Source organism: Engystomops pustulosus, chromosome 1 (genome assembly GCF_040894005.1).
Source record: "Engystomops pustulosus chromosome 1, aEngPut4.maternal, whole genome shotgun sequence".
NCBI classification, from domain to species: Eukaryota; Metazoa; Chordata; class Amphibia; order Anura; family Leptodactylidae; genus Engystomops; species Engystomops pustulosus.
Window position 1 is genome coordinate 166,626,606 of NC_092411.1, and position 13,250 is coordinate 166,639,855.

The 13,250-nt window shown below is 42.5% G+C and overlaps 2 protein-coding genes across 6 annotated transcripts in view; both read right to left on the minus strand.

Annotated features, from left to right (window-relative positions):
* REXO1 (RNA exonuclease 1 homolog) overlaps nt 1-13,250 on the minus strand; it is a 559,659-nt gene that overhangs the window by 241,195 nt on the left and 305,214 nt on the right. The window lies entirely within an intron of this gene.
* On the minus strand, nt 430-3,958 carry LOC140066241 (uncharacterized). The gene has a single exon (XM_072113809.1). The coding sequence runs from the start codon at nt 3,798-3,800 to the stop codon at nt 1,458-1,460; it is 2,343 nt and encodes a 780-aa protein (XP_071969910.1). The 5' UTR covers nt 3,801-3,958; the 3' UTR covers nt 430-1,457.

The following is a 13,250-nucleotide window of genomic DNA, read 5'->3' on the forward strand; positions in this document are numbered from 1 at the left end:
CTCTTCTGAGTTCCCACTCAGCACTTCCATTTTGGTCTGACGAAGGGGTCTCCCCGAAACGCGTTGCCTTTGGATTTCACTGCTACCAATAAAAATTGTGTTAATCACTACACTTGGAGATTTCTGTTCGGTTACTAGCGCACTTTCCCGGCCCTCTCCTTTTTTCTCTTTATAATATCCTATTACCGGAAGCTGATTGGCGACAAGTCATCACGAAGGCCAGAAGATATCCGAGTAGGGGTGGAGTCATGAGCATCTGTGGGTGTGATTGTGATAACAGTGGAGCTATATATGTATAGACAAGGAGTAGTCTAGAGCTAACTTACTAATGATGGACTAATTATATAGTCTTGTGTCTGTTAGTCATGTAGTCTTGAGTGTAGTCAGATACTGTGTGTCACGGCGAAGACGCCGCCGCCTCGTCACGTGACGTGGGGTGCAACTGTACGGGTTAATTTAGCCTACTCAAACTTGCGCTCACCTTTCACTCAGGACACAAATTGAGCATAAATCACACCTCATACAGCTCCAGCACCAGAACCAGACCCGCTGCCACCACTTATTGCATTTATACTGGGACCAATAAGTATCCCACTCTACAACAACTCTTGCTTCTCAGGCAGTCACCTTGTCACACCACTACACATGCACACTCAGCACTCTAGTAGTCACACAGCTAACCACACTTTACAAGGCTATGAGTTCGCAGAGCATACAGGGACCAAAATTAAAGTGAAAAGCTTTAATTACAAAAAGTTGATCAGTGCATAAAAAGATATTAAAAACAAAAGAATTACAAAATAAAATGACACACAACACGGCAAAACAGTTATAAAATAAAAAGGGAGAAAAATAACAGAAACTTACAAACTTAAAGTAAATCCTGATCCCTGGAGGTGGGAGAAATAAGGGACACATTCAGCTTGTCAAGCAGCCCCCAAAATGTGAACACCAATTCTTGGATTTCATATTGTTTTATAACTTCTCAGTTTGGTTCAGATTTCAGAACCTCCCATTCATTAATTAGTCCAGAGGGTCATTCAGGATTGGGCAAAGTTTTAATGAGGGGGGAGAGTCCAGGAATATTTAAACAGTCTTTTGTTTCCAAATCCTGATGCAGAAGAGGGGGGTAGGGAGACCAAATGTCCTTTGGGGTCTGAACAGACCAGTCTTCAGTTCAGAGGTTATCAGGCTGTTAAAGCTCCAGGATGTCATAAAAGCTGCCTGGACGCTTCAATAGATGCCAAATATTTAAACAAAGTTTGTAATTACCCTATAGTTAAACCAATCTTATACATTCACAATTAATATCTCCTTGACACCTCCCCCTTTCAAGATTGGGCAAATTTGAAATGACCCACGCCATTTTAAATTTTCCCAAGCCAATTACCAATAATACATTGCAGAAGTTCAGTACCATAAAAATCATTGCCATAAGATGTGATTACCTGGGCACATCAACCATCTGGTGTATAAGGCCAAGTAATATCACCCCTGGTCACTTGTACACTGCTGTGCTGGAACCCCCTGCTGACTTTATGGCTTTGTGCTGCAGAAACACTGAGTTCTGTGTCCCCTCTACCAAGTGTGAAACGTTTAACCCTCTCCCTGCTGGATGAAATACCAATGTAGTTAAGTGTAGGACTACTGTACCCAATTACATTATGCTTTGGTTTTCCAGCTGTACAGCTATTAGAGTCCCTCTCTTTATCATTTATACTACAGGGCTTAGGTTGGTCCACTGACTGAACGCTCTCCTGAGAGTCCCGATGCCCCTGCTCCCCTTTCTGATCGCTCCCCAAAACTGCACTGGCAACACTCATCACTGGGAACCTGACCTCACTGTGGACCCCAGTCTCCTCTCTCAGCACTGGTTCTAGTGTACACACTGTCTTTGGCTCATAGACACACTGCATCTCCCCAGTCTGAGTAGAGGCATCTTTGTGGCTCATGCTCTGAGCCTTACTCATCTTGACACCTCTTGTCTGCTCTAGGACCTCTCCTTGAGTAATGGCCTCCACCAGATCCACACTCATGACCTTAGAGCTTTGAGGTGCAGATTCAGAGACTCCATCTTGGCAGCCTCTCACACCCTTCACCATATCTGCTGACTGCAGGGTTATCTCTGGGGGCCCATTTACCACCCCCTCCCTCTTAGCTTCCTCATACTGGGACACCTCTGGTTCTGGAGCAGGCATAGCCTTGCTCTTGCTATCCTGTCCTCCCTCCCAGACCAGTCCCCTTGGGCTTCTGCCCATTTTCTCATATGATTGTTGTACATCAGGCACATACACAGTTGTCATTTTTCCCAAATCATTTCCCAACAATACATCCACAGGCAATTCTTGTGACACTCCCACTTGTCTGATACCTCTACCAGAACCCCAGTCCATAAAAACCTTGGCGACGGGCACTCCTGGATGGCATCCGGTTATCCCCTTCACAGGCAAAGTCTTTTCTGGAATGATGTCCTCAGGGTTTATAATCTCAGGGCGAACAAGAGAATAACTTGCCCCTGAGTCTCTTAATCCCTGGGTGACTCTGTCACCCACTATCACAGTCTGCATGTGATGCTGTAATTTCTCCATATCACCAGAAAGCAGCATGACTACTGGTACTGTAGAGTAGACAGTTGCCCCTCTCTCTGGGCACGCAGACCTCAGATGACCCACTTTGTTACAATTAAAACATTTGCGCATATCCCCCTGATTTATAGACTCCCTCAGTGTAATGTTCTCACCCACTTTGGAGACAGAAGGTTGTGATGTTGTCCTGGCTTGTTTCTCCTTCCAGCTGGTGGACCTTTGGGGGGATGTTTCCCTCTTGGCTTCAGGCATCCGGTTGGCGGTGTAGGAGTCTGCAATCTGCGCAGCTTCATCCGCAGTTTTAGGCTCCCTGTCACAAACAAACTGTCGTACATCCACAGGACAAATGTGCAGAAACTGATCTTTTATCATGAGATCCTCCAGGTCCTCACGGCTGTTGACAGAAAGTCCTCGGGTCCACTGTAGAAAGGTAGTCCGTAAGTTGCCTACTGTATCAGCGTAGCTCTCAGTTGTTTCTTGCTTTACACTCCGGAATTTCTTGCGATACACCTCTGGAGTTAAGTTGTACTTTTTAATCAAAGCAGCTTTTATATCATCATAGTCCTCATCAAGCTCAAGAGGAAGGTCAGCAAATACTTCCAGGGCTTTGCCTCTTAACCCTGGGCTTAAATACTGTGCCCACTGCTCACGGGGCAGATGGTATTGTCTGCAGGTCTTCTCAAACGACCGCAGAAAAATGTCCAAGTCCCCATCCTTGTCCAGTACTGGAAAACGTTCTTGACGAGGTCTTTTGGGGTCTACATCCTGGGATTGGGGTTGCACAGAATTGATACCCCTTTCAATACGCGCCATTTCCAGCCTGAATTCTCTATCAGCCTGGCGCTCTGCGGCTGCTCTCTCCTCTCTCTCTGCGGCCGCTCTCTCCTTCTCTCGCTCTGCGGCCGCCTGATTAAATTGAAGGATAAGCTGCAGGCGCAGGCTAGGATCACATTCACCTAGCTGCTGTAGGGCCATTTGTAGAGACACATCCATGCCTACCTGAGGGCTCCTGCTATGGGTAGCCTCAGGGGAAACTCTTCCAGGATTAATGTCCATTTCTTGGCTCCCTTGAGCCGTGCCAGATCCTTGCTCTGCATCTTGCTCCATCAAAGCACAAACCAGCAGCTCTTTAGACTTGTCAGCCGGGTTGATACCTCTCTGCTCGCAGAGGTGGACTAGAGCCACCTTGCTCTGTCTCTTGTAGATGGTTGCCATTACTGAGTGCAACCTTTGCCAAATAAAAGATAGAAAAGAAAAACGGGGAAGGGAAACTGTTTGCACGTGTGTCTTAGAACAGCACTGATTTGGTCCGTGTAAAACTAGGGGACTCCTCACAAGGATTCCACTAGTCCTTAAGTGCAGGGGTTAGTTGCTTAATCCCAACACTTAATGCTCTGACAAAAAATGAATTTATCCCACCGCTGCCACCAATTTGTCACAAACCCGAGTCGCCGGGTTCCAAACACGGGGTTCACGTACGCCAGGAGACCACGCAAATTAGCCCTAAGCTCCGCCCACTCACACAAAATGGCGTCCTTACGCTAATTCCTACTCTCCTAGCACACGGCAAACCCACTCAGTCTGAATTCTCATGTCAGGGAAACCAAACGCATTCGGATCCCAGACACTACACACGCACAGCCCAGGGGGCGCACAACCACACTATGTACCCCCCTACCACTTACGTGCCTATGGAACGCTACTACACAGGGCCACTCAGCACCCCGAAAGTCACCCGTTCCATACAACTCACTTTTCACGGCTGCCACCACTCGTAATTACGGCTTACGAGAAACCTACACCAGGACCGCGCACACACACCCAGACACACACTCTTCTAGATGCAGTACAGTTCACCTGGACCCACACGGTCTATAGCTACTACTAGCACAAAGATATTCACACGGTAACACAGCTTAGCGGTAATTCCCCTCTCCAGAGGTATGGGAACGTATAGAGCACAAGGAAAAACTTATTAAAGGACTATTTAATATGCAAAATAGGCACAATGCTTAATGGTTACAAAAAGGGTAAAATAACAGACATACATAACAGCAAACAGTGAAATAAAAAGGGATAAAATAAAAGAAAAGACAGACCTCTTACTAATTGGATTGGCATAAAGATCCGCGGTGGGGAAAACCGATGAAAATTTTGGAAGTCCTGCCAGCTTGAAGGCATTCCCCATGGACAACAAGGATTCAATGCTGGCATGTTACTTTTAACTACATAATCGATCCGCCCCCTCGGTCATGTGAGAGGGGTGTGGCTACACCTTAATCAAGATGGAAAATCAGGGACATTTTTCCAAAATATGTTATATCTTTTCCCAAGAGTCCCCTGATAAGAAGACATGCCCACCACATTTACCAGCATGAATTAACAAATCTAACAGTACCAAACACCATTATTAAATGTTGGCCCAATTGTCTAATAGGCGTTTTCTTGGCTTCCTATCTCTCAAATCCTTTGGGCTTGACACCCCAGGACAATAAGGGGATACTGATCCAGATCCGTTGACCAGAAATTAAAATATTTGCTTTATGACTAAGTTTTCTTTGAAGTATAATTTTTCATGTTCTTAGGGAGTCATTTTAAGACACATGAAAAACCATGAGGCCCTTGGAGACACCCAGTCTACCATTTCACAGGAAACCAATTAGCACCTCTAAGGGACAGAGGAAACCAGTTACCAATTCTTTTGATAAGGGGGGGGGGGGGGAGAACAAAGGGAATCACAGAGGGGGGTGGGATCTGTTGCCCTATGGTACATGTCCTTAATTACGTTATCTTATAGGGCAAAGGTGACTCTCCTATCATAAGAAGGGAACTCATAACCCATAGTTTATGACACTGTGTGTATCTGTAAATCCCAAAATAGGACATTGAGGAGGCATTTTATATTGTATTATTTTCTTTTTATACTTTGTCATCTATTATACCTTTTTAAGTAAACAAGCCTTTCTCCAAGTTTGGACTCTGCATTTCAAGGAACGACTCTTAGGTAGAGCAGGTAGAAGGAAAAACCCACATATTACATTTGGCACCCCAACGGATCGTGGAGAACAACATTCTGCGAAGAACCCAAGAACTGCTGCCAAGTTCCTGACATCCAAGGAAGATCCAAACCAACAATCTGCAAGACCCAGAACCCGGAGAAGCATCAGTGAAAAAGTACCGTGCTGGTTCGTGAATACCGAAGACACCTGAGACGCTGACCTGACGTTCTGAGGGATACTACATCAGTGAGAGGACGCTCTTAATTGGTGAGTATGAATGTTTCTATTTGGGATTGATACATGTATTGTGTTTTTGTATTGTGTTTTTGTTAAGTGCACTGTGTTTATATGTTAAGTGTTAGTCTGCTAGTGTCAGTCTAGTGAGTTAAGGCCTGTTATTAGTTGAATTGTTTGCCGGCAAGTTAGGGTAATTACCCTGGTGATTAAAGTGCTGATAGGATCTAAAGGATAAAACCCAACATTTCTGAGAACATAGTGAGATTGGGAATAAACCCTGAGTCTTGTGTTATTGTTCAAAAGGGAATCAATCGTGGCCTGGATCGTGAATCTTGTTTGTGGATCACTTGTATGAGTTACGGTCAATCACGTTATAGTCACAATACTCTACTTGATTGTTGTCTTTAGAGTGTGACGTAGGGAGGATTGAAAGAAATCCGAATCCCTAGTTAAGTGAATATCATTCACTGGTCTGTGTTTTTGTTTGTTAGTGTTGGAAAGTTGTTGTTGTCCCATAGTGGTATTTTAGAAGAAACATGGAAGTTGTGAGAAAGTTTTTTAAGAAATGTACCTCTGCCTGTTATGTGACAAGTGCAGACGATGATACCTCATATCAGTTTAATGACCTTGCAAAACAAGGTAATCAAAAAGGCAGCCACAGAAGGTCAGGAATAAAAGTAAAGTTAGTATCTAAGTTTGTGTCTAACCTAATGAAAAGGAAAAATATTAAAAATCATGAAAAACTGCAATGTCAGTCAGAAATGGCTCAGTTGAGAGACGAGCAAGGAGAAATTCAACCAAGTGTTGGTGTGGCCATTGCTAATGATGTAAAGGAAAAATGTGAATATCTGAGAGATGAGGGAGATGTTGTCCAGTAGAATTGTGATCTGGGAGATAAGCTGGAAGAGTATGATACAAGTTGTAGACCTAAAGAGCAGCATGTTGTGTCTATAGTAGAAGAAAAGCATAGAAACTATGAGTATGATGCTGTAATTAAAGATCAGTTACATGATGCCAATTTACAATTGTTGCAAAAAGAACAGGGTAATGTGAATGTGAGTTTAGCAGCAGAAGTTAAATCAAATCTATGCCAGGTATCATCCATTAGTCATTCCAATAAACTGGAGTCTGTTGTTCCACAATACAGTCTGAATAACAGAGTTGAGCGTGCTCTACTGTGGTAATGGCTCCAGCCTCAATTTGGTAGTAAACTACAACCCCCTAGGGAAGCTCATACAGGGCTACCTGCAGAGATGAACTTGGTAAATGACAACGAGATCTATAGAGGTAGTAATGCTCTAGACCAGTGGTGGCGAACCTATGGCACAGGTGCCAGAGGTGGCACTTAGAGCCCTTTCTGTGGGCACTCAGGCCATCGCCCAGGTGTTGACAGAAGAGCATTATCTTTGGAAGTCATCCTGCTGGACCCACTATTCTTCCTGCACAGAGAGACCCTGGGGAGAAGCTACAATGAGAGTCTGATTTTGTCCTCCTTCCTTCAACAGTATTGGTGGCCTAAGGGGGCCAATATGATTGAATGATGTAGAAGAACTGGTAGCAATAAGTTGCAGCTTAAAATGCCATGTTGGCACTTAACGGTAATTAAGTGGATTTTTGTTTGCAGTTTGGGCACTCTGTCTCTAAAAGGTTCGCCATCACTGCTCTAGACAATACAAAGTTAAAAAGGGGGGATGATCTAATAAATGTTTGCAGTAAGTATTTAACTTTGTATACTGCCATCTACAAGTGCCTTTTTTCTTGACTGACAAATGCAATTTTGTGGTGTGTCCAAAAAAGGTTTCTTTAAGGTATGCAAGTTCCTATCAAACCTTTGTAAATAGTTTGGAGGACTGGAGTCAGCAGACCAGTCAGTATATTAAAATTCAAGAGAAGTTATTTAAATGTACAAACACGGGTCACTCTATAAAAGGCTGTAAGAAGAGGGGAGAAGAAGAGTCTCCTCATGTAAGCCTCCCAGAGGAGGTTATCTGTTGTTATTAATCTTTTACTAGTTTTGTCTTTCAGGGAGGAATGAAAAAAAAAATTAAGGAAGATCAAGATCATCTCATAACTAACTTTTTTTTCCCTTAAAGGCATTTACTAGGTGATGGTAGAGGACCTTACTAAATGTTTACATTTTTAAGAAGTAAAATACAGTCAGGCAGTCTAAATTAAATTTTCTCTAAACACCTGAATGTTTAGCTGGGTACGATATATTACCATCTGAATAAAGGACTTGTTTCCATTGTGAGGCAAATATCAAGGTTGGGATCTATGCATTTTTTATATGTTTACTATCACACCCATTTGTGAAGGGCTGTTAACAGGACAAAGTCATATCTGTGAATATTTGCATATTTCTGATGTTTTTGGTGTACTTGTCTCACTGGTAATTTGGTTTTATTATTATTTGTTTTTCAATTCATGTTCCATCATACCAACAAAGTAACAACAAGGTGTTGAAAATGAAAGCAGCATTCAGTTTGAAATTGTTTGTGTTATGTATTTTTACTTCTATTAATTAGGAACAATTTGAAATTTTATTTTTAGTTAGTTTCTTTTGTTATTGTGAAAACTCTTTTCAGTTTCATTTTTTATTCCTTTAATTTTATTATATGTGTGTCAGTGCTAATGTTGCCTAAATCATAAATATTATTGTCATAATTTCCATAATAGCATACTTTGAGATTGATGTGCTTTGCTGAAGACATTAACCCCTTAAGGACGCAGCCATTTTACAGCTTAAGGCTCAGCCCGATTTTTTGGATTCTGACTTGCTTCGCTTTATATGGTTATAACTTTTGAACACTGTTACTTATCAAAACGATTCTGAGATTGTTTTTTCCCCACATGTTGTACTTCATTTTAGTGGTAAATTTTGGCAGATAAGTTTTGCGTTTATTTACAAAAAAAAGAAAATGTGATGAATTTTTTGAAAAATTTGCCATTTTCGAAATTCTAAATCATCACGTTTTCAGGCAGATAGATTTACCAGCTAAATAAGTTGCTGAATAACATTTCCCATTTGTCTACTTTACATTTTCATAATTTCTGAAATATCTGGATAATTTATTTTGACGTCACGCGGCTTGCAAATAGAATATCGCTTTTCCGGATTTTCAGAATTGACTATTTTGGGGATAAATACAGTTTTGAATGAAATTTTACATATTTAGCATCAAAACCCCCTATATAACCAACCCATTTTCAAATCTGCACCCCTCAAGCTATCAGAAACAGCTTTTACGAAGATTGTTAACCCCTTGAGATCTTCATAGTAATTGAATCAAAATGGAGGTGAAATTTAGAATGGTCATATTGTTCCCTTATACGTTCATTTAGCACCAAAATTTACACATTTCCAAAATATAAAAAGAGAAAACCCACCATACAATTTGTTCTGCAATTTCTCCTGAGTACAAAGACCCCCCACATGTGGCCGTTACTTGTTTTATGGGGGCACAGCGAGGCGCAGAAGGGAAGGAGGGCGCTGCAGCTGCCAGGAATTTAGTTTCCTCATTGGCCCCTTTTGAAGGCTATAAAATTTTCGCTTTTTCGTTATTGGGGCCATGTGACGGCATTTTTTTTGCGGGATGAGATGCTTTTTCCATTGTTACCATTTTGGGGTTGGTATCACCTATTGTTGAAAATTTAGGAACTTTTTTTGAGGGCAGGAGTAGAAAAGCATCAATTCTGTACTGGATTTTTTACTTTTTTTTTTTTGGTGTTCACCGTATAGCCTAATAGTCATGTTATCTTTATTCTATGGGTTGATACGATTACGGGGATACCAGACATGAATATATTTTCTTACGTTTTACTAAATTTGTCAAACAAAACCCTAATGTGGGGAAAAATCTATAATTTTTGTATTGCCATCTTCCAAGTGGCATAACTTTGTTACGTTTTTGGCTACGGAGCTGGTTGATGGCTTGTTTTTTGCGGGACATGTTGTACTTTGCACCAGTATCATGTCTGAGTACATATGGTTTTTTGGTCGCATTTTATATCATTTTTTGTGGGATTGAAAAGGTAAAAATCATAATTTTTGGAGGGTTTATAACAGTTTTTTTTTACGGCGTTTATCGTGGGGGTTCAATAATGATTTACTTTTATTCTACGGGTTGTTACGGACGCGGTGATACTATATATGTGGGGTTTGTGTTATGATTTAGACTTTTTTTTTTAGTTATATGTCTCTTTATATGTTTTGGGGGTTTGGGGCATTTTTAGTGATTTATGACTTTATTTTTTTTATTGAATAACTTTTTTTTTTACTTTTTCACTTTTATACCATGGGACATGAAGAAGCAATCTTCTGATTGCTTCTTCATGATAATATTCTGCAATACTCATGTATTGCAGAGTATTATCAGTGTCAGCCTATGCACTTGCATAGGCTGGCACTTTGCCAGTAAGATGACATCACAGACGCCATCTTACTGGCAATTCTTGCTAGTAACTCTGGGGTCCAGATCGGACCCCAGAGTTACTATAGCAACGATCGGCGCCCCCCGAAAACGGTTCGGGGGGGCCGATCGTGGGGGAAAGACCCCCCAGATACTTGTTAGATGCCGCGGTCGCGCTGACCGCGGCATCTAACGGGTTAAGCACCCGCGATCGGAGACAACTCCGATCGCGGGTGTTACACTGGGGTGCCGCCTATTAGTTACAGCCGGCACCCCGTGTTTCCCGATGCCGGTTCGGCTCTGATCCAGAGCCGAGCCGGCATAGGAGCCGTGGCGGATATATCCGCCACTGAGCGCTAAGTCACTGCGCTCCGTGGCGGATATATCCGCCGCGGAGCGCGAAGGGGTTAATGTAATGATTGTGGAATTTTTAAGCTGACTACCCAACAACTTTAGGGTATACTCTGGATCATGTAAATACCCTCTATTTTTGACTGATTCTTATGAATCAAGGAGTTCACCGAAAATATTGTAGTTTCCATACAAGGAGCAATCGGGGACAAAGGGAGACATTTAGCACAATGTTGGGTGGTGAAGGAACAGGGATTGGTTGCACCTATGAAGCTGACATTAGTGTTTTAAGAAGTAAATGGCAATCATAGCACCAAACAAAAAAAACAAAAAAAAAGTTTTGACATACAAAAGGGAGGTCATAGAGGCATTACTCTAATATAGGGTCACATCAATACAGACGTTAGTATTGCATCATATTTTATGTAACATTTGAGGTGAGTTTTTGAAAGTATCGGCTGGGATGAATAATTTCTAAAGAAAAAGTTACAATGAAAAGAAAAGATGCCACTATCATCATACACTATGATTAGAAACGGCTTAGTGTGCTGCCCACTGGCAAATGTTATGTAGGTTAAATGATGTTCATAATTTGTCCATTATGTAACAGAGGTTTGTTTGCAGGCGCCATCTAATGGCCAAAGTTAATAACTACTTACATTCTGTTTTCCCCACCCACTAGCAGATACAAAGGATTGTGGGTAGGAGAAGGGCAGTTCCCTTCATGTCTACAAAGAGAGAAGACCTATATTCATCCATCTTACCCCTTGTTGTAGTATAGCCGGTAAGGAGACTGTCTATAAGAATCTATAGCTACTAGCAGTTATAGGACCACTCTGTATAAACTTTGTTATATGAAGTGTAATCTATAGATTTGTAATTGCACTGTAATTGCACAGATAGGCCCAACCTCATGGTCGGCCATGTTTGGTCCCAGACTGTATATGTATCAGCTTGTTTCCTGTTATATGCTAATGTAATGTATGGAACATGCCCATGTTATATTATTGCACTATTCTAATAGATTGTACATTCCTGTTTTTCTTCAGTTTCACCCTAATCCTACATCAGTTTAATAAAGCTACGGACTTTGAACTGGTCTCATTTGTTGAACTGTAGGAAGGCGTTTAACTGCCTGTCGAGCTCCGCATAGACCCCGGGGGTACGTGAAGTGGGGGCAGGACAGTGAAACGGCTACTGGAAACAAGCAGGAAAGATTTAGACTACACAGAGGTCTGCTACTGTCTACGCAGTCACCTGCAAACAGGCAACACAGCAATCTCTAAACGGTCAAAGCATGTCACAAAGCCAAGCGTCTTCTATCAAGACAAGATCACAGGCCAGTTCCTCAAAAGCATCTACCACGAGCAATGCAGCCGCCATTGCCCGCGCAAAAGCGGAAGCAGCGAGGACACGGGCTACCTTTGCTGAACAAGAGATGCAGTTGAAATTACAACAAGCCTCCTTAGAAGCAGAGAGGGCACGACAACAAGCCTCTTTAGAAGCAGAGAGGGCACGACAACAAGCCTCCTTAGAAGCAGAGAGGGCACGACAAGCACAAGAACAGGCTTCTCTAGACTTAGAGAGAGCACGCTTGGAAGCAACACTTGAGAAGCTGACAATTGAGAGGGAAGCAGCAGCTGCCATGGCAGAAGCAGAAATCTTAAAGGCAGCCGCGTTCTCTCACAGCGAGCCCAGCAGACACAGTAGCATGCCTGATCTCGAACAAGAACCCCAGGATACACTAGAATGCACTTCAGAATATGTCCTTCAACATCCTGCGTGTAATCCTCAGACTACAGATGAAACAAAGGTTACCAACTGCGAGTCAAGTCCAAGGCATCATATTTTATGTCAAGAAGCAGACCTCAGACCACATTTCTGCAAGCAAGAGAATGACACAGCTCAAGTCAACTTCCCTGCCTACCAGAGAACCCAAGCTTCATCCCAGCATCCAGGAAGTTACTACACTCCCAGACAGTGTGGCACTGTGAAACCTAAAGAAGAGACTTCTGACAGGTATGGCTACACACCACACTCTCACCAAGGCAACCATTTGCCAACCTGTCTCAGCACAAACCAAGCCACAATAGACTTTGCTAAGTTCTTTGCTCGACGTGAGCTTGTCACCAAAGGACTTGTAAAGATCCTCATTCCAGAGTCTTATAAGAAACTTAGACCTATCTTCTAGGGAAGAGCTAGATCTACTGGTGAAATGGCTTGGAGATGAATCTGCTGAGCATGCTAAGAGGATCAGATCCATTAACATAAACTATCCAGAAACAGGCTTAAAGATGATATGGGATAGACTCGATGAGTGTTATGGCTCAGCAGAAGTTATAGAAAACTCATTATTCAAAATAATTGATGACTTCCCTAGAATAGCTAGTAAGGGCTACCAAAAACTTAGGGAACTAAGTGATCTGTTAACTGAACTACAGGTTGCCAAAGCAGAAGGAGATTTAATGGGACTTGCATTTCTTGACACAGCCAGAGGTGTCAACCCTATAGTGCAGTTATGGCGAACCTATGGCATGGGTGCCAGAGGTGGCACTCTGAGGCCTTTCTGTGGGCACCCAGGCTATCACCCCAGGACAGAGTTCACCAGACAGGAATTAAATCTTCCTGCAGTTCTAGACAACTTGAGATGCTGCTCTCAATGCTTTTTT

Coding starts and splice junctions, on each gene's coding strand:
- LOC140066241 (XM_072113809.1), bottom strand. CDS start 3,800: ATGGCAACCATCTACAAGAGACAGAGCAAGGTGGCTCTAGTCCACCTC.